The sequence below is a fragment of the Elgaria multicarinata genome, chromosome 5 (assembly GCF_023053635.1).
Source record: "Elgaria multicarinata webbii isolate HBS135686 ecotype San Diego chromosome 5, rElgMul1.1.pri, whole genome shotgun sequence".
Taxonomy (NCBI): Eukaryota; Metazoa; Chordata; class Lepidosauria; order Squamata; family Anguidae; genus Elgaria; species Elgaria multicarinata.
The window spans coordinates 137,976,522-138,002,585 of NC_086175.1; the positions used below are offsets into that span (position 1 = coordinate 137,976,522).

General features: G+C 55.3%; 2 protein-coding genes across 6 annotated transcripts in view; one reads left to right on the top strand and one right to left on the bottom strand.

Annotated features, from left to right (window-relative positions):
- The first annotated feature begins 958 nt into the window (after positions 1–958).
- On the top strand, positions 959–10,473 carry LOC134399722 (uncharacterized). Its single transcript, XM_063127808.1, has 8 exons — positions 959–1,021; positions 3,521–3,606; positions 3,779–3,993; positions 5,432–5,503; positions 6,302–6,361; positions 7,960–8,089; positions 9,330–9,528; positions 10,399–10,473. The coding sequence occupies exons 1-7, from the start codon at positions 959–961 to the stop codon at positions 9,514–9,516; spliced, it is 813 nt and encodes a 270-aa protein (XP_062983878.1). The 3' UTR covers positions 9,517–9,528; positions 10,399–10,473.
- Positions 10,474–11,823: 1,350 nt separating this feature from the next.
- NUMA1 (nuclear mitotic apparatus protein 1) overlaps positions 11,824–26,064 on the bottom strand; it is a 75,165-nt gene continuing 60,924 nt past the window's right edge. Inside the window, exons 16-26 of one of the 5 annotated variants that reach the window (XM_063127349.1) lie at positions 25,969–26,037; positions 24,776–24,886; positions 24,472–24,690; positions 20,726–20,886; positions 19,400–19,640; positions 18,697–18,991; positions 17,807–17,946; positions 15,898–16,116; positions 15,080–15,199; positions 14,596–14,757; positions 11,824–13,638 (exon numbers count right to left, since the gene is read on the bottom strand). In XM_063127349.1, the coding sequence (XP_062983419.1) occupies positions 13,609–13,638; positions 14,596–14,757; positions 15,080–15,199; positions 15,898–16,116; positions 17,807–17,946; positions 18,697–18,991; positions 19,400–19,640; positions 20,726–20,886; positions 24,472–24,690; positions 24,776–24,886; positions 25,969–26,037 (1,767 nt within the window). In that variant the 3' untranslated portion in view covers positions 11,824–13,608. Of the gene's footprint in view, positions 13,639–14,595; positions 14,761–15,079; positions 15,200–15,897; positions 16,117–17,806; positions 17,947–18,696; positions 18,992–19,399; positions 19,644–20,725; positions 20,887–24,471; positions 24,691–24,775; positions 24,887–25,968; positions 26,038–26,064 lie in introns of all 5 variants that reach the window. The other 4 variants (XM_063127348.1, XM_063127350.1, XM_063127347.1 and 1 more) reach the window with 4 other exon arrangements.

Consider the following 26,064-nt stretch of genomic DNA (forward strand, 5'->3'; position numbering starts at 1 on the left):
TGACAGCTCAGATAGATGCGACGGCCAGGAGTGCCTACTATCAGCTTCGGCTGATACGCCAGCCGTGAGTCGGAAGACCTAAAGATGGTCATGCACACGCTGGTAACTTCGAGGCTCCACTTCTGCAATGCGCTCTACATAGGGCTACCTTTGTGCCTACTCCGGAAACTTCAACTAGTTCAAAATATGGCAGCCAGGCTGGTCGCTGGTACACCTAGGGGGACCACATTACACCAGTTTTAAAATCTTTTCACTGGCTGCTGATTAGTTTCTGGGTGAAGTATAAAGTGTTGGTTATCACCTTTAAAGCCCTACATGGTTTGGGTCCAGGCTACCTGCAGGATCACCTTCTTCCATACAATCCACCCCGCACACTCAGGTCTTCTGGGAAGAATCTACTTCAGCTAGTACAAACTAGATTAACAACTGTTACCCAGAGGACCTTCTCTTCTGCTGCTCCCAGACTGGGGAATGGCCTGCCGGAGGAAACTTGTCAACTTAACAGTCTACAAGCACTCAAGAAAGCTATAAAGACTGATCTCTTCCGGCAGGCCTTATCCAGGGGAATTTTAAGACATTTTAAAAATGTTTTTAGGATTTTTTTGGGAAGTTTTTAACAATGTATATTATGTTTTAATTGAGTATTATATATTTTATCGTTTATTGTTGTTCCCTGCCTTGATTAAAATGGAGAGGCGGGTAAGAAATATTATTATTATTATTATTATTATTATTATTATTATTATTATTAATGTTTATGGCAGGAGCACCTCTAGGCTCATGTGCCCACCAGAAGGGGGGGTTCAGGCAGAGGCCCGTTCCAGCCCTGCCTGGAGGTGCCAGGGGTTTGAAAAGCCGCCGCGCTGTCCTCCTCCTTCCCACCAGGGCTCCCTTGGAGTCCCCGTAGTTGCTCCGAGACCGCTGGGTTCACGTCTCAGCTCTGCTGTGGGCGTACGGCATGGGGCTGGAGCTCCCCAACTTAAAAATGACGACAGAACTCTTGATAACATTAGGAGAGAGTGTGAGAGATGCCATTTAAAAGAAAAAAACTTTTGGTCTCAAGAGGTTGATGTTACTAAAGTTATATGGAATCCGCTTCAGTCATCATAAAAGGGCACAATGACACATTTCTGACAATTTGCCATTGGGTTTTCCCCCTGCCAGAATTAATGCTGAGCTTGTTACGATTATTGATTAAACTGCCCGAATGGGCCACGTTCCTTCTGCCGTGTTCTTTGCCAGTGACTCAGCAACTTCTCCGTGACTCAGGCACAGTTTGGAAAGGAAAAGGAAAAGGGCTTCTTCGGTGGAACTGATAGTTTCATGGTGGCCCTTCCCTGAAATGGGAAAGGTCGAGAGAGCTCGAGGGATAATGTTCCTTGAAAGAACATCGTGGCCCCTCAGTGTGCTTTCGAAATAATTAGTCCCACTACTGATGTCATGGTTGAGTGGAAATCCCGGGGGTGAAGAAGCACGTGCACAGGCAGCCTGCTACCACCTTGCGCCACGTAGAATCATAGAATAGCAGAGTTGGAGGGGTCCTATAAGGCCATCCAGTCCAACCCCCTGCTCCATGCAGGAACCCACCTTAGAGCATCCCTCATGGACGGCTGTCCAGCTGCCTCTTGAAGGCCATCTCATGCACCTTGGCCCACTGCACCCCCCAGTCCCCATCCTATACAACCCTTGCCTTTGCCACCACCACACTGGCTCTTGGCTTCCTGGGTTTTGCGGGAGCTCAGCCAGGTCTCATGGAGTCCTGCAGCCACTTCTTTGAGCCACGGGGCTCTCAAAGGGGAAACCGAGGGGGAGATGGCCACTCCAGGGAGCCCCACTGGCCGCTCTCTCACTGCAGCAAATGCCACGGTGGAAAAGAAAGGGGGGGGCTCTCTAAAGCACCACTGGAGGAGGCAGCAGGGGTCCCTCTTGGCTGGGGCAGGTCAGGGGGTAACGGAGCAACTCAGTGTTCCTTTAGCTCTTCTGCCTGATGCAGATGCCTCACCCTGCTTCATGGATGAGCCGGCCCTGCCCAGCAGCCCTGCAACTCAATCCGCTTGAAACGCAGGGAAACCTAAATCTCTCTCTCTCAAATCTTTCTCAACCCTCACTGAGAGCGTCATCAGACCGGGGGGGGGGGGGATTGCAGTTCCCCACCATTGCTTCTCCACCCCTGCCCCTGTCCCACATTACTTCCTCTTTCTTCCCGGGAAAAGAAAGGAAAGTAAACAAAGACCCCTTGGCCCATTCAGGGGCTGTTTTTAGCGCACCGCTTTTCCTTAACACAGCAGGAAATGGCAGCACATTCCGTTTCCCCCCCCCCCCAAAAAAAACTGATTATTTGGGTCCATTTTGTGATGGAAAGAAGGCAAGAAGGAGCAGGAGGCACACGGGAGGCGGACGTCGTCGTCTAAAGGACGCACGAAAAACTGTGAGTGGGCAGTAGCGTGCGTGTGATAAAACACTCGTCTGATGAACCCATGAGACAGAGGGGAGGTGTATGTGTGTGTGGGGGGGGAGTGCAACTTTCAGGGAAATCCCAGCATTCCCCAAACCATGTCAGGCAGCCTCCCATTAAAACAGCTCGCAGGGGGGGTCTGGTGTCGCTGCGTGCGTGCTGACTGCTCTCTCGGGTTCCTCGCTGCCATTGCTCCATTTCTCAAGAAAGAGCACTGTTACAAAGATAATAGTTCACCGTGCTAAACTGGCGCTATGTGCTAATAGAGCCGCCTGCGAGCCTTCCAAGGTGCGCGCATAGTTTTGGGGTGGATGAGTATCTCACTTTGTGCCAGTGAAGGGAACACAAGTTTAAGCTCCCTTCGGTCTTACGGATGTGAACACTGGAGGCCGACCTTGGACCAGGGGGCAGGGGAGCCTTTTGCGCTGTGAGCACGGTCCGGCCATTTCTGAAACGATCTTGGGCACCTTCACTCAGTGGCCGCCGTGGGGCACGTGGCAAAGGACAAGTCCCCTGCCCCAAAGTCTGAGTGAGAGGCAGAGGTGGGGTGTGTGTGTCTGACCCCAACGCACTAAACCGCTCCTTTGGACCCGCTGTTCCCACCACCCATGGAAACCTCTTTCACAGCCATCCCAGCTGCGGGTAAGAAAAAGGGTTAATTAAAAAAAAAAAAAGGCAGGAGCTGGCAGGTCACCAAAGAAGATGTCCAAGGCCACCCAGCTCCTCGCCCTGCCTTACCCTGAGTCACACTGGTCCACGATCTTCTCCTCTGACTGGCACCGAGGCAGTCAAGACTCAAGAGTTGGACCAATTCCTTCAGTCTAACTTCTGAAGCCATTTGGAAGCCGAAATGGGCCCAAGGGCTCCACATCAGCAATGAGCTGGACGAAAAGAGGCCCCTTCTCGGCGCAAGGCTAAGAAGCACAGGGGGGGCTTTAGTAAGTACAACCTGTAGTAGCCCCCTTGCTCACCTAGAAACACCTGCGGTTCCAGAGGGGACGGGGTGGGGGTGGGGAGGCCTAGGAGGTCCAGTCTGACTCCCAGAGGGACTCCCGTCTCTTGCAGCAAGTGGCCACCGCAACAGCAAAAGAGGCGGCCAGAGAGGGGCGCGAGTTTGCAGGACAGGAAAGCGAGCAGGACAGCGCAAGATTGTGGGTGTGTTGGGGGGGGGGGGAGGCCTCGAAGGGAGCCCCGTCCTGGGGCGCAACCCGGCTGTCCGTGGCCCAGGTGGCAAAGAGGGGAGGGAGCGCTCTCGCTCTCTTTCTCGCTCAAGAGCCCCCGAAAAAGTGGAGCTGTCCAACCCCCCCCCCTTTATTTGGGCAGCCGTTTCCCAGGGCGGGCGGGGCGCGTCGCCCTCCAGGTGCGGCTGGGCGCTCGGCGGCGCTTCCTGCGCGCTCTTGCAGCCGGCGGCGCCGCTGCCTGCCCCCCCCTCGACCCCCCCCCCCCGGCCGGTGGCGAAGCGAGCGGCTCCCTGGAGCTCGCGGTCGGCAGAAGGCGCAGCCCCGGCGGACCTCCAAGCAGCGGCCCGCGGGCCACAGGTGGGCGCCCCCCCCCCCCCCGCTTCTGGTAAATCAGCGGAGACCACGAAAGGGGTTTCCCCCCCCCCCCCCGGTGACTCAGCCTTGGGGCGGCTCTATAAAACGCTGCGCTCCGCCTGGGCTCCTCCACCGCCGCCCGCCTTTCCCCAGCGGACCAAGAGCAGGATGCCGCCTTCTCCCCGCGCAGGTAGGGAGCCCCCCGCGGCCCTGCGGGAGACCCAGCCGGGGTTTCTCCAGGAAGGGCTGCCGGGTTCGGGGCGGGAGGTTTGGCCGCCGCATCTCTCCCGAACTGCGTGCAAGGAGACTCCCGCCCGAGTGCGTACAGCCCTAAACTCTAGGATGGCATGGCACACGCCGCTTCCTTTCCCCGTTCAGGGGGGTGCGAAAAGCACGCCGCACATGCTCAGAGGCACTAACGAGCCTTGGCATGGCAAAGTGGACTTTGGGGCTGCCTTCTGGCGCAAATTTCAGCCCCGCCTCTAATAGGTCTATTTAAATGAAGGGCCAAATTGAAGTGCTCACTAGAAGAGGCAGCTGGACAACCCTCTGTCAGGGATGCTGTAGGGTGGATTCCTGCATGGAGCAGGGGGTTGGACTCGATGGCCTTGGAGGCCCCTTCCAACTCTGCTATTCTATGATTCTATGATCCTCATAGAACAGTAGAGCTGGAAGGGTCCTCTAAGGCCATCCAGTCCAACCCCCTGCTCCATGCAGGAATCCACCTTAAAAGCATCCCTGACAGATGGTCCAGCTGTCTCCTGAAGGCCTCCAGTGTGGGAGAGCCCACCACCTCCCTAGGTAACTGGTTCCATTGTCGTACTGCTCTAACTGTCAGGGAGTTTTTCCTGACGTCCAGCTGGAATCTGGCTTCCTTTAACTTGAGCCCCTTATTCTGTGTCCGGCACTCTGGAACGCCGCTTTTCATGGGTCCGCTTCTGATCCTCATGTGGTCTCCTCCCCCCCCCCCCGACCACATGGGGGCAATGTAACAGTGGCTGAGAGGGAGGGAGGGGGGCCTGCAGAGAGCGAGAGGACAGCCGCTTTTTCAATGGCTCCAGGCGCAAGGCATCTTATCTCCAAGAGTGGTCAGATCAGATGCCCCAATGGGAGCCCAAAAGGCTGGCGTGAAGGCAGGAGCAGCGCTCCCTGGCTCCGGAGCCAGAGCTAACACAGAGCAAGGCTCATAGCCCTGGATAGATGCTGCCACCGCCGCCGCCTCCACGAATTTCCTTTAGAGCCTTGTGACCACCACCACCCATCCTGTGGCAGCCACTTACACAGGTTAATTGCATGCTGAGTGGAGGAGTTCCCACAGACCAACACCATGGGGGGAGGGGCTGTCCTGCGACCTGGGCCTGCAGGGTCCAGCACTGCAGTGCGCCCGGAGGGAAGGACGTGGCTCCAGAGGGCCAGGCTGATCCCTCTCCTCTGCTTCCAGGTCTCGGCCTCGGCAGCCCACGGAGCCTCTTCTTGGCCCTGCTTTGCAGCTACAGCTGTTTCCAAGGGACAGGTAAGGCAAAGGCCCAACAGAGCAACGCCGATTCCTCTCTATTCCTCCCTGAACAGTTTGCAACGCCACACCTCCACGCACGGTCCTTGTCAGCCATGAGGTTGGGGCACGGTCAGCCAAGTGCTCTGGAGTGTGCACGTGCACTGGATAATGGGACGTATGACCCACACGCATTGTGCCCCATAGTGAGCACCAAATAGCCCCTGCTATTTGCAACACAATTAAACCAACTTTCCCCAACTTGATGTCCTCCAGATGCGTTAAGAGCACAATTCCCCCTTTCCCTAAACCAGCCATGTGTTTCTTGATCTGAAATCACAGCAGTAGTGACTGTCGAGCTGGTGACCAGACTGCACCAGCGAAAAGGCTTTGTCCAGGACCCAGGTGTTCCGCCTGTGGCCTCAAGCACGGTCTAGCCCCAGCCCTGTAGACTCTGAGGGGACAAGGGAAGTAAAAAATCCTGGCCTCTTCTTCCGCAGGGCCAGAGAAAGTGCAGTAGGGCTCCATCCTTTTAACCAGTAAGAGAGCCAGTGTGGTGTAGCGGCTAAAGTATTGGTCTGGGAGTCGGAAGATCCGGGTTCTAGTCTCCACTCGGCCATGGAAACCCACTGGGTGACTTTGGGCCAGCCACAGACTCTCAGCCCAGCCTACCTCACAGGGTTGTTGTTGAGTGGATAAAACAGAGAAGAGGCTTATGTACACTACCTTGAGTTCCTGAAGGATTTATTTATTATGAAATAATAAATAGGATGAAAAAATGTGTGATATGAAAGTAATAAAGAAGTTTTCTCTTTTCAGTTTCTGCAGCAAAACTGCAGTCAAATATCTCTTCTCCCCTCCAGTACAAACCTTCCTTTGGTAAGTGGCTGTGAAAATGTTTGGTTCCGGAGGGAAGTGGGCACCAGGAACTAACATGAAGGAGAGCTTCTTCCAAGTGCACAAAGAGCCATTTCAGACATTGCTTCCAGGGCTCCGAGAAGTCCTCCAAAAGCATCTCTTTGAAATGAAGAGTTCCAAATGGACCTCTCCAAACTGGGGGAACAGGCATGAAAATGGCAAATCTGGTTCAGTGTAAGCCAGTGCAAAGTGATGCACACTGGGCAAAACAACAACAACACCCCAACTTCACATATACAACGATGGGATCTGAGGTAGTGGTGAGAGATCAATTATCTTGGGGTTGCGGTGGACAGCTTGATGAAAATGTTGACCCAGGATGCAGCTGCTGTGCAAAAGGCAATTCCATGTTAGGCATAATTCGGAAAGAAATTGAAAATATTGTATTGCTTTGGTATATTCACACTTCGAATACTGTGTACAGTTCTGGTCACCATACTTAAAAGAAGTTATTGTACAGCTGGAAAAAGTGGCAAAAAGGGCAACTAAAATGATCAAGGGCTTGGAGCATCTCGTTGCAACAGCTGGAATTATTTAGCTTCGGGGTGTGTGAAATGACAGAGCTGTAAAACATTGTGTGCATGGTACAGAGAAGGTGAAGAGGGAGACATTTTTCTCCCTCTCTCATAATACTAGAATCCAAAGGGGGTCATCCCATGAAACTGATTGGTGGGAGATGCAGGACAGATAAAAGGAAGGGCTGAGTGGGTTAACTATGCACACAGCACATAGTTAATGTTTTATTATGATTTTATTAGAATGTAAGCCTATGCGGCAGGGTCTTGCTATTTACTGTTTTACTCTGTACAGCGCCATGTACATTGATGGTGCTATATAAATTAATTAATTAATTAATAATAATAATAATAATAATGGAATTCATTACAAGATGAAGTGATGGCCACCAAACTGGATGGCTTTAAAAGCGGATTGGATCAAATCCTGGAGAAGGCTATCAACGGCTACTAGCCCTGGTAGCGATGTGCTACCTTCAGAAGCAGAGGCAGTATGCCTAAGAACACCAGTTGCTGGGGAACATGGGTGGGAGGGTGCTGTTGCACTCGAGTCCTGCTTGTGAATTCCTGGTTGACAGCTGGTGGGCCACTGTGTGAACAGAGTGCTGGACTAGATGGACCTTTTGTCTCAATGCAGCATGGCACTTATGTGGAACATGCATGTGTAAAGCAGACCCTTTTCGGATCTGTCCGTTTGGATGCTTCGCATGTGCTTCCTCACAGCCCACACAAGAGCCCCTTGGTCTCTTATTAGAAGGGCAGTGAACTTCCCCTCCCAGCCTCTGCCACATCTGGGGAAGCGGTGCAGAAGCAATGGGGAGGTGATGCCCTGGCAAGGGGACAGAAAGCCTTGCTTTTGGATTGTCCCTCATGATCGTCCCTTCAAGAGGCAGCTGGACAAGCATCCGTCAGTGATGCTGTAGGGTGGATTCCTAGGGGTGGACCCCATTGAGCAGGGGGTTGGACTCCATGGCCTTGTAGGCCCCTTCCAGCTCTGCTATTCTATGATTCTAATTTAATGCCATGCGCTTTCCTCTCCCTCAGGGCAAAAGCTCAGTGTCCTATGCGAGGGCTACATGGCTTCTGGGTGCAGCGGCGTCATGTACTGGCTGGCTAACGGCACTTTTGTGGACAACTTGTACCCGGAAGAAGCAGTGAGCGAGAAGGACACCACGTAAGCGTGATCAGGATCCAAACCTCCTCTCAAGTCTCAAAGGATTGCCTTTGAGTAAAATCCATTAACCAGGGCCGGGTGTATTTTGAATCACATCCTCTGCAAGGGTGGAAATTCATACTGCAACTAAAAAAAGAAATGGCAAATGTGCGGCCTTTTAGGCTGTGAAAAAGCTCAAGTTAAAGGAAGCCAGATTCCAGCTGGACATCAGGAAAAACTTCCTGACTGTTAGAGCAGTACGACAATGGAGTCAGTCGCCTGGTGAGGTTGTGGGCTCTCCCACACTAGAGGCCTTCAAGAGGCAGCTGGACAACCCTCTGTCGGGGATGCTTTAGGGTGGATCCCTGCATTGAGCAGGGGATTGGACTTGATGGCCTTGTAGGCCCCTTCCAACTCTGCTATTCTATGATTCTATAAATGTGTGGGCAACGTAAGGCAAATACTCAGTAGCCAAGGACGATGGCTGGAGAGGAACATCGCTTCTCCTTCCCCCTTCCTCTAACTGGCACAGACGTCTTCAAATCTTTTAGGCTTTAACTCCCAGCTTCCCCAGTTAGCATAATCAATGGTCAGGAACCACGGGGGGCGGGGGGGGGGACTCTAATTCCCAAATCTGGGAACGGTTGGACTGGGGAACAGGCAGGGTGAAGCAGAAGTGAACTATTAAAATGGGCCCTAGAACTCAGCTCAGGTGGGAACGTGGGCTTCCTTACTTGTAAAATTTTAAGATTGCTTCATCTTTAAGTGCAACGCATTGCACGACTCTCTGCCCAAGATACACTTGTGATGTATTTGCACAACCGGCACCTGCAATGCCACAAGCCTTACAAAACTGACCATTCTTTGCCCGTTAAACATCAGCCGCCTCCTGCCACGCTCCAAATGCCTCTTCAGCAAAGCCTAAACATGCATTTGGATCATAAGTAAGTTATTACATTTATGACTGGAATATATATTCTGAAAACACCTAACTGTTCTTTAAAAACCCTGCCAGTTACTAAGAACTAGCATTTAGAAGGCTGACCGGCTGGCCGAGAAGTAACACAATTCTCCAGTCTCGCTGCCACCCACCTCACTCCTGCCACTTTTAAAAAAGGCACCAAAAGCATCCGAGGGCTTCTAGAGGACCCGCTGCTGGGGGACGTTATGCCATTACTGTTCCCTGTCCCACCCTCCCCTCCCCGTTCCTGCTTTTCAGCTGCCGCTCATTTTCAGCCTTTCTTCTTCTTCTTCCCCCCAGCGAGAATGCCAAAGACACAGGCTGTTTCCTGGCACGCGAGTTGCTGTTCTATTCCTTCTCGCAGAGGGACCTGGACACAAAATTTGAGTGCATCGTCCTTGACCCCTCTGGCCCAGTCCGGAAGACCGTCACCTGGGAGCTTCAAGACGCCAAAGAGGGCGGGAAGGGCGCGCCCGTGGGCTGTTGAGCACGGCGCTGGGTAAGGAGAGCCTACGGCATCATGCAGAGCGGCCGCCAACGTCGCCGCATCCCCCATTTGTTTGTAGACCGTGCAAGTGTGACGCTCAGGGTGCCACGACAGGACAGCGGCCACATCAAAGGCTGGGGCTTAGCACCAGCACCCGGCCCCCATTGGGACCCATTGATCTGTGAGAGCAGCCTTCTTCGATCAGAGAGATGGCTTGAGCCCTCCTACACACCTTATTTCCAGCTCAGGGGTTCTGGGAAAGAAAAGAAACACGGAGCCCTGTCTCTAATGCAGCCATCATCTCTTCCTTTGGTTCCCGGCTCACCGTCTGGGTAATGAATTGAATCTCGGATCTGAGCCAATATAGAAGGGCCATTCAAAGGGGTTGATAAATCCCAGGAGCCTTGCCCTTGGAGAAGACGATGGGCAGAGGAAAGAAACCGAGTGGGTGGGTGGGTGGGTGACCAAGGTAGCAGTTTCACATCAGGAGGTGGCCCCCTCCCCCACCCCTTTTAAAAGCAGCGCCTGGGAAATGCAGGCCGGCAAAGCAGGCGCTGAGAAAGTCCTGTGCGAAGTGTTCCCGGGAGCCCCTGGCTCTTGCCACTTTTGAGTGCAAAACTGCTTTTGAATTTGTAGCAGGAGCCTCCGTCCCCTCCAGACGGCGGCTTCGTGGCTCGCTTTGGGCCGGAAGGAAGTGCCCACCTCTGTGCCGACGATGTCGGTGCAATGCTGAGAGACGCGCGCGCCTGTCTCCTTTAGCTCCTCCAATGAGCCAGGAGTCAGTTACTCCAACCCAGCGTATTTCTTGCATCCGTTTGTGTTCTCATTGTAGCTACACACACACAGCTTCTGACCCGTGTCTTCCTCCTTCTCTGTTCCCAGAGTGCACGTGCCCAGCCATTGAGGTGACCTCCTCCTTCACACATCTGATGGAGCAGGCCCAGGAGAATTTAGGCTACAATAAACTTGCTAGGCCTTCTAAGGCGCAACCAACCACCTTTCTGTTTCATGATTCCACAGGGCCGAAGGACAGGGGTGCGTTTTTAACATCCATATGAACCTGCTGCGAGATGCCACGGAAGGGTTCGGAGCGTAACGTTATCCGCGGGCTGACGACACGCGGCTACCTGCCCCTCCCTTCCCGATTTTTAATTTAATTAAACCTATTATGTTCCCCTCCCCTGCCCCATTAGCCACCTCATTCCACACAACCCAGCCCAGGAAGGCATCAGCTGGGGGCCCTCCAGGTGTTCTAACCTGCAGCAGCCACAATCCCCGAGTGTTGGCTGGGGCAGCACTGTCCAAAACAGCTGGAGGACCCCAAGTCACCCACCACTGCAGTAGTAGCCTTTCCCCAGAGGGAAGGGGCTCCAATCGTCCGATCATTTTGGTTGTCAAGGTCTCCAGCTCTTCCAGGTTCAAGGCCTGGAACCGAAAGAGGCCTGGAACCGAGAGAGAAATGGCAAATGCTATTTTGGGCTGCATTAATAGAAGCCTAGCTTCCAAATCACGTGAGGTCCTGGTTCCTCTCTATTCGGCCCTGGTTAGGCCTCATCTAGAGTATTGCGTCCAGTTCTGGGCTCCACAATTCAAGAAGGATGCAGACAAGCTGGAGCGTGTTCAGAGGAGGGCAACCAGGATGATCAGGGGTCTGGAAACAAAGGCCTATGAAGAGAGACTGAAAGAACTGGGCCTGTTTAGCCTGGAGAAGAGAAGATGGAGGGGAGACATGATAGCACTCTTCAAATCCTTAAAAGGTTGTCACCCAGAGGAGGGCCAGGATCTGGAGCTGGAAAAGGAAGGGGCCCGCCTTTGCTCGAGAGCTTCTGCTAGGCAGAGGCGGGCCAGGGGCAGCTGCATAAGCATGGCACTCTGTGCGCGCACAACAGAAGCTGGGTCTGAGCAAGGGGCTGTGTGACGCAGCCCTGGCCTGTGGTAGCTGACAAGGGAGGGGTCTGCAAGGGCCCACGGTCCTCTGGACACACCCACACTCTGCCTTCCTGGAGGAAGGAAGCAGGAAGGGCAAGGGCTGCTTTTGCAGAGCGCAAGGCGTGGGGAAGGGGCCTGCGGGGGGACGCCGTGCCGAGGGCCCCGTGCCCCTTCCTGCCAGCGCCAGGCGCAGCCCTCACGCCCTGCGGCCTCGCTGGAAAGCACTGAGAGGGCCAGGCCCGCCTTGGGTCCATCCCACCCAGCACTTGAAGCAAGAGGATCCGGGCTGCAGTCCCACACTCCCTTACCTAGGAGTAAGTCCCCCTGAACCCAACGAGGCGTGGACTGCGCAGCATAGCGGAATCACGGAGAGGCCGCTATTGGGAGAAAAATACCATTTATTTACAAGTAGAAACATTATTTAAAATGACACATTTGATTGCTAAAGTATTAGAGGGTTGCGAGTGGGGCCCCCCCACCCTCCAGCAGTGTCCCTCCCCCCTCCCCCAGTCCGGGGGGAAACTCCCCAGGGGCCACTCAGTGGAGGAACGCTTTGGCAAAGGCCTCCGAACCGCCTCTGAGCCGAGACCGCGCGCCGTACAGGATCAGCCCTCCGGCTGCTTTCTCCCCGCTTTTCTCCTTCCCCACAAGCTGGAGGGTTCTGCGCTGAGGCAGCCAGCTGGGATCAGGACAGGACACGTTGGCCTCTGGAGAGACCGGAGGGCCAGGCTGGGGGGTGCAGAGGCTGGCCCGGAGTCCTCACAGGGAGCCGGAAGAGGCGGCAGCCGTCCTTTCCTGGGCAGAGGAGCTGCGGCACGGAATTCCAGATGCAGGACGCCATCTGACAGGAAGTTCTCCTGCACAGCTCTCTCTTCAGTGCAACAGGACTTCCGGCTAGATTGCACCCAAGGCCACCCCGGCCCTGGAAGCCAAGAGCCGGCCTTCAGCACTCCCCCCCCCCCATGTGCCCCATTTCCTCGCAGCTCCTCCCACAGCCATGAACACACTGCCCCCTCCCCAGAGGAACACTGCTTCGAGGTCTCCCCACACCGCACCCCAGTGTCTACAGAGTACAATACAAAGCAACACAGCTAAGTAAAGCCTGCGGAATAAAGGGAGGCCGTACGCCGCGCACAGAGCCGTTCCTCCTGCCCAGCCGCCAATAAGAGGCCTTTCAGGCAGCTGCCGCCCCTGCCCACCCCCATACACACACACAAGGAGGTCTGAAGACCCTCTGTTCGTGGCCAGCTTTGACAGCCGGCCCGTGCAAAGCTCTCCCAGCTCCCGAACGGGGCTCACGTCGCTGGGAAGCTGCCCCCAGACTCCTCAGAGGGCCGGAGCGATGTTTCGTGCAGCTCGTTCCCAATCTCTTTGCCACTTGGGGTTCTCCAGTCCTCGGCTCTCGCTCCACAGCTGGGATTCTCAAGAGGGAAGAGGCTCCTTGCAGAGCGGAGGGTTTACACCAGAGAGAGAGAGAGAGAGAGAGAGAGAGAGAGAGAGAGAGGAGGGAGCAGGGAAAAGCTCTGCCCCCACCCTGTGAGATGCCTTGGGAAGTCGGCGGCAGCACTTCAGCTATGCAAGCAGAACCCGGCAGGAACGGGGTGTCACTGGTCTGAGGCAGGGGGCCCGGGGAGAGGAACAACTCTCGAGGAGGAGGCGCCCCGCGGGTGCTGAAGGCCTTGGGCTGGGGGTGAGGGGCACGCTGGCGAAGAGGAGTAAACCTTGATCCCTACTAGGACACCTCCTCCGTGTGCAGTGTGTGTGTGTGGACGCTGCCTCCGCCGCTGCCCGACCCAACGTTGCCAGGGCCTCTGCCTCTGGGTCTGCTTGGGCAGAGGCTGGAATGGCTCCGAGTCGGTCCCGTTTCACCAGCCCGCACGCGCGCACAGTGTGACCCTGGGTGGGAAAGCCCTCCCCTCCTGCCACCCAGCACCACCACACGGAAACCGGGGGTGGGGGAGGCCACTGCACCGGGTGGATCTGATGATGAAAGACCGGGGGGTCCGAGACCTCACTGGGGCTGGGAGGGATTGGGGCAAGGGCAGAGGCGGCTGGCGACTCAGCTGGTAGCGGAGGGTGGGGTGGGGGGTCGGCGCCTCGCTCCCCTCCCCTCGGGGGAGACGCGGCGTACGAGGAGGGTGCTTTCAGCCAGGAAAAGCGGCGTTAGACTTTCGTGTTCTTCTTGGAGTTTCCCTGGGGGAACAAGAGAAGAGACGTGGTTGGGACGGTCCTGGCAGGAGAGGGGGCCGTTCGAGGCCGACGGCGGAAGATCCACGTTGCCCGTCATTGCCCCCAGGATGGTCTCCTGAGCCAGGGCCCTCACAACGCTCCTCTCCTGTCGATGGAGCTTGTGCAGGAGCCCTTCCTGGAGGACTGATGCCTGCCTGGGGACGACGATGACGACAACACGCTTCCCACCCTGCCAGCCTTCATGACAGCCCAGTACCTGCCGGCCGGCCAATGTTGCTGCTTGTCTCGGCCTCCTTTGTCAGCAGAAGGCAAAATCTCGCTGCCCTTTCTCTGTTTTACCAGCACCACGGCCCAGTGAGAAGGCCTGGGAGGAGGAAGGGGCTTCGTTGCCCCCTAGACCCCCCCCACCTCCCCTCCTGACAGCGCCATAAAGCAAGAAGCTGCACACACCAAGCAGGGGACCAGAGGTGCAACAAGGGGCCCAGCTAGGAGCCCGCGTGCGGCTTCTGGTACGAGACAGCAGGGGAGGTTGCTCACAAGCCGGCCGGCCGGGTGGGGTGGGTGGGGGCCTGCTCTGGAAGCCCCTGAGACCCCGCAGAAGCAAAAGGACCTTCAGCCTGAGGTCCCGGGGGTGTGTGGGTATGTGTGTGTGACTTTGCCAGCTGAAGGCTGGGAACAAAGCATCCCTGACAGAGGGTTGTCCAGAGGCCTTCAGGAGGCAGCTGGACAACCCTCTGTCAGGGATGCTTTAGGGTGGATTCCTGCATTGAGCAGGGGGTTGGACTCCATGGCCTTGTAGGCCCCTTCCAACTCTGCGATTCTGTGATTCTATGAATCCATCCGGCCCTGCAAGGAAAGGGCTTCCCGGGTGTGCTTCGAGTCGTCCAGGGCTGTTGCGCTCCGTGCACTGAAACAGAGCCAAAGCGCAGCACAGACCAGCGGCCTCCCTCATGCCCCTACCTTGCCCTTGGGAGACGCCGCGGCCCTCGGGGACCTCCGGCTGCCGCTCCGGGGGGAGTTCTTAGGGGTCACTTTGCGGTTTGCTCCACGACGCAGAAGGCTGTTGCCCAACTTCTTGGGTGTGTTCAGAATGCTGAAAGCCAGCGACTGACGCCTGTCCGACTGCTGGGTGGGGGGGAGAGGGAAACAGGGAGGGTCAGGGGCATTGGAGGATTTCAGCAGCTCTATTGCCCCCCCCCCCTCACTCCAGAGCTTCCCCCTTGCCCTGGGGAAGCTCTGAAATCCTGGCCTAGCTGATGGCCTCCCTCCTGCCCCCCACCCCCCACAAGGTAACGATGGCGGCAGAGACCTTTCTAGAGGCAGCTGATGCTGACGTTGAGCACGTCGTGCCGCGGGCGGAGGGACCGGGTGCTGCTCCCAGAGCTTTCACAAGCCCTCCCCTGTTGGCGTGAGGGAGGAGCCGCAGGGTCTGGGGGATCCTTACCTGTTTGTCAGGCGCTCGGGCTTTGCCCTTCTTGCCAGCCAGATGGGTGGTGGGCTTGCGTTCCTCGGTCCTCCCCTTGGGAGTCTGCGGTCGGGGGAAGCAGCTGGCAGATTTCTTGGACTAGAGAGACAGACAGACAGACAGACAGAGAGAAGAGCGTTGGGACTTTTTGCCATTGGACAAAAGCTTTGCGGTCTGAGGAAACTGACCAGCCCTGAGACACAAAGGGCCATTTCTGCCCTCCGCCGTGATGGGCAGCTGAGAGACACCAAAGGAAGGAAAGCGTTCAGAAGAGAGGCAGCGGAGAAGAGGAAGGAAGGCCTGGATTCTCGCGACGGCTCTTCTCTTCTGAGAAGGCCGATGCCGTCCGGGAATGCAACACGGCCATCCTCCGAGACCCACTCAGTCCCAGGATGCCCAGGTCCTCCCCCTCCCCCTCCTCCTCGGGCAACAGCCGTACTCCTGCCCTACAAGCATCTTCTCACGGGAGGGGCAGGCTCCCCACCCCTGCGTAAGGACGCTTTGAACTCCCGAGACCCCGGAAGTCAGGAGCAGCCGTGGGGAGCGGGAAAATGAAGGAAAGGGCCAGGGAACAGAGAGGCAACAAGGCGCTCCCATGCGGCCCAACTCTGCCTCCCCAGCTACCCATCCACCAGCCATCGCTGCCCAGGCTACCGCCTGTCACAAGCAAAAGCCAACGAGAGGCCCGGGGGCGGGGGGTTGTCCTCTGCCGCAGCCACCCCAAGCCCGCCCACCCACACGCCCGGGCCAGCTGCCAAGGGCCTTAGGCCAGTCCGAAGCACCCCGGAGCTGCTCACCTCAGGGGTCCCGGGCCCCAGCTGGGATTCATCCGAGACACGCTTCCGCTGCTGCCGGGTGGCCACGCCCCCCGCAGCCCAGGTGGAGCTCAACGTGCTGCGGCGGGTGGCGGGGCCCTCCGCGAGCTGAGAGGGCATCAGGCTGGCGCGCCGGAGGGTCTCCCTGGGATCCCCGGTCATCATCTCCTCGTCCGTGATGGCGGTCAGCGACTGGGACGGCTGGCGAGGCGGGGGAAGAGGAGGAGCGGGCTGTGAGGGTGAGGCTCTCGACACACAGAACAAGAGGAGCGCAACGGGCCGACCCCCAGCCCGTAACGCATGGGTGGGAAGAAGTCCCCCCCCCCGGCCTGGAAGCTGCCACGGGCTTGGGGGGGGGGCATGAGGGATTCCCCCGCGGGGAGGGGGAGCTGCTGTGGCGAGCGGGCGTCCCTCACCCTGCCCCTGGTCCCCCGAAGGGCGCCGGTCGGAGCAGCCTCGCCTGCCCCCAGGGGGAGAAGGGGCAGCGGGGAAGCCGGCTCCTTGCGGACGCGCTGGCAGGGCACCTGACGCCCGGGGCCACGGCCCCACCCCTGTGACGTCATTCCACCCACGGAGGGCTCCCTGCCCGATTTCCGTGGGCGACGCTTCTCAGCCAGAGCTGAAGCCCTACGCGCCATTGAAGGGTCAAGGCCCAGGACCAACACACACTGCACTCGCCACAGCGGACGCCGCTCCGTTTCGTTTCCGTACACAAATATGACACTAACAGTTCAGGTTCCGCGGCATGTGGAGGCTTTTCGCGAAGGCTGAGGCAAGTAATCGGGGGGGGGGGGGTAAAGGCGGGCGGGGGGAGCAGAGAATTTCTATTTAATGCACAGAATTTTATTGTTACTTTTTAAGCCTGCAAGCCGCTGTGATGTATTTTATGAACAGTGGCACATCAATAACCTTAAATAAATAAAGCCCAATTTCCATGGCCAACCTAATTCTGTGGCTTCTCATTCATGACAAGGGCCCTTATTACACCAAAAGTTCCTGACAGCTAGAGCAGTACGACAATGGAACCGGTGACCTAGGGAGGTGGTGGGCTCTTCTCCCACCCTAGAGGCCTTCAAGAGGCAGCTGGACAGCCATCTGTCAGGGATGCTTTAGGGTGGATTCCTGCATTGAGCAGGGGGTTGGACTCGATGGCCTTGGAGGCCCCTTCCAACTCTGCTATTCTATGGTTCTATGATTTCTGGGGCTAATACTGAGCCAGGGTTGCTTTTAACAAGCCTGATTTATTTATTTATTTTTTAAAACATTACCTTGTTATTCAATATTTTTTCATAAGCCATACACTCGCCCTTCAAAGGTCCAAAGTTTGATTAAAACATCCTACCGAGTAACTAGATTTCCCTGGCCTTTCATTGGATGGATTCTCAAGAACAGCCTTCCTCAACCTGGGGTGCTCCAGATGTGTTGGACTACAACTCCCAGAATGCCCCAGCTGGCAGGTTGAGGAAGGCTGCTCAAGAACATCGGAAGAGCCCTGAGGCTGGATGAGACCGAGGGTCCACCCAGTCCGGGACTCTCTTCCCACAGGGACCAAGCAGCCATCGGCCAGGGACCCACAAAGCAGGGCACGGTGCAACAGCACCCTCCCACCCATGTTCCCCAGCACACAGGCTTACTGCCTCGGATACTGGAGGTGGCACATAGCCATCAGGGCCAGCAGCCGTGGACGGTCTTCTCCTCCAGGCAGGTGGAGGTGCTGCAGCCGCTGCCCCTCGCGCTCTGCCCACCCTGCCACCCCCGCCTGTCTCCCTAAGGCAGGTTCCCTGGATAACTCTAGCTAGCCCCTGCGGGGGGCAGGACTCGCCGTGGCCCTGTGGGCTGCCCCGGGAGGGGGAGGGGGAGGGGCCGGAAGCGCCGCTGGGCCAGCACTCACCCTGGACTCCAGAGGGTAGCAGGTCTTCAGGTGAGGAGGGCACACCCTGTTGCGCTGCTGGAGCTCAGCAATGCGGTTCCAATCATCCAGGCGCTCAGGCTCGTCGTGGCACGTGCCCACGTAGAAGCTGCTGCGGCGGCCTGACAAGGGAGAAAGCGGCAGGAAACGCATGAGCCTACTCACAGAATCATAGATCACAGAATAGCAGAGTTGGAAGGGGCCTCCAAGGCCATCGAGTCCAACCCCCTGCTCGTTTCCTAGGGTCACGGCATCACAGGGGGGAGACGCCCCCCCCGCCCCACGTGCTGCTCTACATTTCAGAAGGTGACCAGCAACAAGGCCAGTTATCCAAATCTAGCCACTGTTGCAAAGGCGCCCCCTCTGCCCCCGCCCACAGGGCATGAGGAGGCAGAGAGGGGCACCGGACGCACCATTCAGCCACATCATTCGGTCGCCAGAGAGGCCTTGGCGTGGCTGTTCCACATGAAGGCCGCCGAGGCAGCGTCTAGAGGTGCCGGCCAGCCGGTGGCCCCAGCTTCGTGTTCATGCAGTCACGTGTCGCCGAAGCAGACAGCAAAGAACAAGGGCTCTGCAATGAGGCTCCCGAGGAGGGGGGGGATTTCTCCAGACGGCTCATAGAATCATAGAACCGCAGAGTCGGAAGGGGCCTCCATGGCCATCGAGTCCAACCCCCTGCTCCATGCAGGAACCCACCCGAAAGCCTCCCTGACTCAGGTCAATGAGGAAAGCCATGTGCTGCCCCAGGGGAAGGCCAGGGCCTTCCAAGGACCACCTCCATCCCCCCCAATGGGAACTGCCTCCCCCTTTGGACTGATGTGCTGTGCAGAGCCTGCAGCCCCAGGTCCTGCCACCCCATCCCCGCCACTCACCCGCGCTTGCCCCTCCGGCCAGGGAGTGTCTCATAGAACTGCGGGTGGCAGGCCGGTAGCCGGGCAGGCTCATCAGCGTTGCGTTGCCTGCTGTGTCGTTCGGGGAAGAGGCGCCCAGCCTGGTGAGGGATTCCTGAGAGGGGAGGCTGGCAAGCGAGCGGGTGGAGGAAGCAGCTGCTGAACGCAGGCGGGTCTTGACTGTCTCTTGGCTGGGGGCGCTCGCCTGGGACCCCGCCGACTGGACGCTGAAGAAGGACTCGTTGGCACTGTACGGAGTATCTGGCTCAGCATATTTCTGTGAAGAAGAAGAAGAAGCAGCAGCGTCGACAGGATGAGCACAAGGAAGGGCTGCTACCGCAGAGCCCGGCCTCCTGGGGGCCCAGGGGCTCTGCAGCCTCTGTAAGGCACAGCTGGGTCTACTCCGTGTCCCCTGACAGAACAGGCGCCCAAGCACACCCCAAACGCTGCACAAATACGGCAATTTCAGCACGGTTCATCCTGTCTCTACGATCCAGGTCTTTCCAAAAGATAATGGAAACGTCTGGAAACGTTTCCCCTTCCGGCTCGCTTGCCTTTCCCCCATGCCCAGGTAACAGGGATTCATTCTCAGGACGCCAAAAGCAGGTGACAGGTTTGGACGGAAAAACCGCGCACGAGCAGGTCTGAATGCGGCCATCCCCACCCCAGGCGGCCCCCACATTACTTTGGTCATGGTGATGTTGATGACCTGTGTGGTGCGCCGGCGGCCAGAGAGGGTTTTCCGGCCCGACTCAAAGGAAACGTCGCCCATGGAGCCGATGCTGTTCTCTCGTTTGGACCGCGCGCGGGTGGGGATGGGCGTGAAGTAGAGGCTTTCCAGGGACTCCACTTTCCGAGGCAGCGGGCGGGATGAGGCCTTGGAGGACTCGGCTGTCCCGGATTCAGAAAGAGACCGGCGGGTCTTCCTGCTAGGAAGAGAGGCAAAGAGGCACCAGGTCACTGGCACAGCCGCCGTGGCAACAGCTCTGCACAGAGTTAAAAAAAACCTTGCAAGCGTGACAGAGTGCCACCTAAGGCCTTTGCAGATGTAGTAGTATTAAACATCTTGGAAATCTGCCATACTGCAAAAGGATAAACATACAAGCCCTCGCTTACTAGAAGGAAGTGTCTGCAGAATTTCTTCCAACAAAGAGATTTCTCTCCTGTGGCAATCTATTGGCAACTGAAAAAGGGTACATCCTCAAACTCATTCTTAGTCCATTTTTCGGGACGCTGCCAGGTGTTTCCATGTGGTTATGGTAAGATCAAGGTGTCCTAGTGGGACATGACTGCTGTAGCTGGGGAGCGTCTGCAAATTACCCAGGAGTCACAGTAGTGGTAAGTGGTCTAGACCTTCGTTTGAGCCACATGGATAGAGAGATTTTCATTTCACAATCCACCCTATTGCCCTTCTTAATAGAGGTTTATCATCCTGTGTGCCCTTATGGCAATGTGTTTAATTAAGCCTATTCTGAATATTACGTGTTGGGCTTCTTGTCAATAAATTTATTTTGCTTCTTAAGAACAGGTTTCTCTCCCTCGTGACCTGCTTTCATAGAATCATAGAATAGCAGAGTTGGAAGGGGCCTACAAGGCCATCGAGTCCAACCCCCTGCTCAATGCAGGAATCCACCCTAAAGCATCCCTGGGAGATGGTTGTCCAGCTGCCTCTTGAAGGCCTCTAGTGTGGGAGAGCCCACCACCTCCCTAGGTCACTGATTCCATTGTCACACTGTTCTAACAGTCAGGAAGTTTTTCCTGATGTCCAGCTGGAATCTGGCTTCCTTTAACTTGAGCCCGTTATTCCGTGTCCTGCACTCTGGGAGGATCGAGAAGAGATCCTGGCCCTCCTCTGTGTGACAACCTTTTGGACGCTCATCTTTTCCCAGAGAAAACACTGCAGAAGGAAACAGCGCAGGTGAAGCCGAGGTAACTGCTCTGCTCTGGTGTGGCCAAGGTGCGCATCTCCACGCTGCTGAGAGGACAACGCTGCCCTTGTGGGCCCCAGTACCTGGTGGAGTTGAGGGGCGGCACTTCATCGCTGGCACTCAAATCCAGGCTGTCTGAGCTGAGGTTGGCTGGGCTCTCTCTGAAGGTCTCGTGGCTCTTCAGGGTATCCGTGGCCACCTGGGACTTGCCTTGCCCTCGCAGATGGCGATCTGCAAACTCCACCTGCGTTGGGGTTTGTAAAGGGTAAGCCACGGGGAGGCACGAGGCATCCAGCTACAAGCAAGGTTGGGAGAGCTCTACACCAAAAATCCCCAAGAGCCTCTAATGAGACACCTCTGTGTGTGTTTACATAGAATCATAAAATCATAGAATAGCAGAGTTGGAAGGGGCCTGCAAGGCCATCGAGTCCAACCCCCTGCTCAATGCAGGAATCCACCCTAAAGCATCCCTGACAGACGGTTGTCCAGCTGCCTCTTGAAGGCCTCTAGTGTGGGAGAGCCCACCACCTCCCTAGGTAACTGATTCCATTGTCGCACTGCTCTAACAGTCAGGAAGTTTTTCCTGATGTCCAGCCGGAATCTGGCATCCTTTAACTTAAGCCCGTTATTCCGTGTCCTGCACTCTGGGAGGATCGAGAAGAGATCCTGGCCCTCCTCTGTGTGACAACCTTTTAAGTATTTGAAGAGCGCTCTCATGTCTCCCCTCAATCATAATTGGACACCATCCACCTGCCTTCATTTATAAGGGAAAAAATACTTCTCAAGTATGTTACTCTATACAGAAGACAGGCCAAAAAGGTACGGAACTCACGGAATTCTTCAATTTTGTTTTTTGGTACACAGGAATGCCGGAGGCTGAGCAGAAGGTTTTTAAACCTCACTTCCAAGACAAGCCTTAGTTAGAGAAGGTTGGTCAGTTTTGTCAGCCTTATTAAAAAATTGTATCTTAATCAAAAAAGTTACAACAGAGACGGGAAAGTATTTCAGGAAGTGCTCTTATTTATGGGTTGTTTGAAAGACTTAACCCCACTTTCATTTTAAGAACCAAACTGACTAGCCCCCACGACGGAGCTGGCAAGGAGGAGGCCCTGCTTCAGAAGCACTCCCAGAAAACAAAGGAAAAGTGCGAAGACACAAAGGTTTATACAGGCTGCAGAGTCAGGGCTCATCTCAGCTCAGGAACGGCATTTTTGATGCAGAGCATTACTGTATTTTCTTTTCTTCTTTTCTTTTCTTTTTTAGTTTTAAATTGCTTTATTTTATTTTTCCAATATATACGTTTAAACAAATATTCATAAATAGGTCCATGTTCATTATACAATAACCCTTTTCTCCTCCTAAATTTATAAGCATAATTACTTTTCATTTCAAATTTTATCCTTTAACCATTTTTAACCCCTTCCCTCCCTCTTCCCTCCCTCCCCCTGCCTGGAACACTTTCTCATCAATTTTTCCATTTCTTTTTCTAGCATGTTATATCACTTCCGTTTATCTCTCTTCCTTTATTATTTTTCTACTCATTACTTGTTTTCAGGAGTCCCAGAGCAGCCTATAAGCCTCAGCCAGAGTCGTTCTATCCGTTTCTTTCTTCATATATTCTATATACTTTTGCCAATCTCTCTTAAAATTATCTTTTTGTTTTCTTCCTCTTTGAAGTTGTAATTTCTGTGTCAATTTTTCACTAATTGCTCTTTCCCAAATTTTCCTTTTCCAAATAGCTACTGTCAGCATCTTTGCAATTTTCCAGTTACTTGCTATTCACTGCCTTGCAGCTGTTAGCATATATCCTATTAAAGGTTTTTCTTTTATCTCTTTATTTTCTTTGGAAAAAATATTCAATCGTGCCAATTCTGGCTTTTTATATTTATTTTGAAGAAATGAGTCATTTCTTCTCTGTATATGCCCAAAGTATGACAGCATGCCATATACCAGACTATATGAGAGTGAGAGTGAGAGAGAGAGACAGAGACAGAGAGAGAGGCTGTGTGCTGCTCTGCTCCTGCCTGCCCGTAGCTCCCCAAGGCCTCAAGCAGAGAGAGGCCTTTCCCTGCCACTGGGGAGCTCTTGAGCCACACCTGGGAGTTTGAGGCATGCAAAATCCACACTTCACAGACCCTCCTCAGCTAGGCAACTTTGAGGGTTGCGGCGGCACCCCTCCCTGCCTCCCTTCATTCCATTCCAGCCATTTCTCTCATGGGAGCACATGGCATCATCTCAGCACTCTGCCCTAACCCCCCACCCCCATCAAGGCAGTTGCCCTCCAGTGTGTCAAGCAGGGGGCAATTCCCAAGACTCAGAAGGGACGGGGTGTTTGTGTTCTGCATGCAAACCAGGTGCTCAACCACTGAGCGACAGCTCTTCCATTATTTACGTGTTTGTTTATTTTCTGTACCGCCCAATAGCCGAGGCTCTCTGGGCAGTTCACAACAATTCACAGGAAATTACAACGTAGTTCAGACAGCACATTAGTCAACGCAGTGTGAAAACTCCACTCAGCGGTTGAGTTCCTAGCGGACACTCCCCACACACAACCTGTTCTAACTCCACCGTTGTGTGACTGTGGGCTACTGTGGAGTTGAGTAAAAGGCAACACCAATGTTTGATTGACAGCTCCTCCGCCCTCTCTCCTCCCCTGGTCCTCCCAATGGGATCCTGTCAGCCACTGCAGCAAAAAAACAATCCCGGCGGCTCTCCTAGAGGGGCACTCACTGCTTTCACCGCTCTTGCCAGGGAACGCTGTAGACGGTGGGAAAAGTCCGCTCAACGCAATGGGAAGCTCCACGGAGCCCTCCACCCAACACAACGGTTGTGCAGGATCTCTCCTCCTCTGCACAGCGTGGACATTCACTGTGGAGCGTTTTCCAAAAAACACCAACAACAAACACTCTACCGTTGCGTGGAGTTTTCCCGCCAGACAACACGTTTCTCAACGGTGGTGTAAGAACTACACCGTGGAGTTCTAAAACCACCACTGAGAAACGTTTTGTCTGAACTGAGTCTATGGAACCATTGCATAGAATCATAGAATAGTAGAGTTGGGAGGGGCCTACAAGGCCATCGAGTCCAACCCCCTGCTCAATGCAGGAATCCACCCTAAAGCATCCCTGACAGAGGGTTGTCCAGCTGCCTCTTGAAGGCCTCTAGTGTGGGAGAGCCCACCACCTCCCTGGGTAACTGATTCCATTGTCGTACTGCTCTAACAGTCAGGAAGTTTTTCCTGATGTCCAGCTGGAACCTGGCTTCCTTTAACTTGAGCCCGTTCTTCCGTGTCCTGCACTCTGGGAGGATCGAGAAGAGATCCTGGCCCTCCTCTGTGGGACAACCTTTGAAGTATTTGAAGAGTGCTATCATGTCTCCCCTCCATCCTCTCTTCTCCAGGCTAAACAGGCCCAGTTCTTTCAGTCTCCCCTCATTGGGCTTTGTTTCCAGACCCCTGATCGTCCTGGTTGCCCTCCTCTGAACACGGCTGAAGTTGGCTGGGAACTGCCCATCACCTCACTGGTCTTGGCCAGGTGTGACAAGACTGCGGGTCCTTCCAGAAGTTGCTGGACGGCTCCTCCCATCATCCCTCACCACTGGATATCCTTGCTAGGGTTCATGGGAGTTGTAGTCCACCGAAATCCAGAGGGCCACCCCTTCCCCACCCCTCGCCTAAGCGGGGTGCGCAGGAGTGGACCCTGGACCCAAGAAGCTCCAGGCCCTCCTTGCTTGGAGTCATGCACAGACGAGTACGGGGCCAGGCCCTGCACACAGAGAACCGGCAGGGGCAGCACAGAGGCCGCCTCCGAGACCAGAACCAGGGCCATACCTGGGCTTCCAAGGTCCGGACCCGGCTGGTGAGGTTCTTGCAGCTGAGCTCCGCCTCCTTGGCTTGTAGAACCGCGCGCTGCAGCTCCTTGGCCAGGCGCTCCGCCTCCGCCTTCAGCCCCATGTTCTCCTTCTCCAGCTGCTCCAGGCCTTTCACCTTCTCCAGCAACTCCTGGTTTTGCTGCTTCTTCGCATCGTAGTGCGTTTTGGCCTTCTCCACCTGAGGGGCGAGAACGAGAGGAGATGGTCAACTGTGCCAAACTTTCTGAGGGACCTGGCGAAGTCAGAGGCTCAGGGGTTTGTACCTGGGCCTTGTAGTGCTCAACGGCTTGTTCCTTCTGGGCCAGTTGAGCCTGGAGATCCGCCGTCTTCTCAGCCAGGTGTTCTTTGTCTGTCACAAGCACCTTTTCACGCGCCTATTCAAAAGGGAGAGACCCACCGTTTCCTTGCAATCCCAGAGAGGAAAAGCCGTTTTCTTCAGAAAATGGATAGTTCGTTATAGCAATGCTCTACAAACTCTGCCTACACCAGTGCGTGCTGGTGAGAGCACGCGTGTGACACTGACAACAGCCAGAGGACAACACCCAGCCCTGCAAGAGCGCCATGTGACACAAGTAGGAACAGATGGTCAAAATGACCCCGTGAGCAAGTGGAAGGTAAGTATTAATGCAAAGTATTATTATCTACAGCACAGAAAGGACTTCCATTTCACCCTTCTTGTGAACCTCCCTAAAGCATCTGGATGGCCCCGACTCAGAGCCTATTATTATTATTATTATTATTATTATTATTATTATTATTATTATTATTATTATTATTATTATTCCGCCTGCTTCCCAGTACTGACAGGACAGGCAACGGATCACCCCCTCCTGTTTGGGAGAAGGGGCAAAGGCATCAAGGCAGACTACCCCGGCCTTCCCCAACCTGATGCCCATCACATGCACACTATTTCTACAATTATGGGTCTCCAAGCTGGCCTGGAGCAATGCCTCCTGCATGCCAGCTCAGCCCTGCGGGCAGGTTGCTCACACAATCAGAACCACAACTAGAGGTGTCTGTTAATCAGAAGCCGAGGTCCCTGGGCAAGTCCAGCCTCTAAAGCCGATGGCCTCCGTGTGCAGCGTGGGACGGGCCTGCCGTGTCCTGTTCCTGCAGGCCCTGTGGAGCACGGGCAGAAGGCGTTTCCTGCCCCAATCCACAGCAGCAACGGGTCCCTGCACACCTGAGCAGAAGGGGCAGGGCATCGGAGCGTCTGCTTGGGGCATCAGTATTCCACTTTTCTTTCGGAGCCGCCCCCTCCCCTTTTATCCCCAGTTCCCCTGAGACGGAAGTCAGGCGGAGAGAGCCGCCCGCCAAGGACTCTCGGTCAACGTCATGGCTGAGTTGGGGCCTGAGCCTGAATTTCCTCACACCAAAAGGGCTGGGCTCAAAGCCTCCATTCATGGGTCTCTGTGGCCCAGACATTCTCGCTGTGGCTCCCATCCCCAGAGTTTACCTCTGCCCTCTGCTGCTGGGCTTGGGCTGCCTTCTCCTGCCGTGCCAGCTTTTGCTTCAGCTCATCCACCTGCAATGGAGGGGAAACGAAAGGGAA

Coding starts and splice junctions, on each gene's coding strand:
- LOC134399722 (XM_063127808.1), top strand. CDS start 959: ATGGGGCTGGAGCTCCCCAACTTAAAAATGACGACAGAACTCTTGATA. Junction 1,022..3,520: donor TGATAACATTAGGAGAGAGT/GTGAGAGATGCC, acceptor CGTCTCTTGCAG/CAAGTGGCCACCGCAACAGC. Junction 8,090..9,329: donor GTGAGCGAGAAGGACACCAC/GTAAGCGTGATC, acceptor TCTTCCCCCCAG/CGAGAATGCCAAAGACACAG.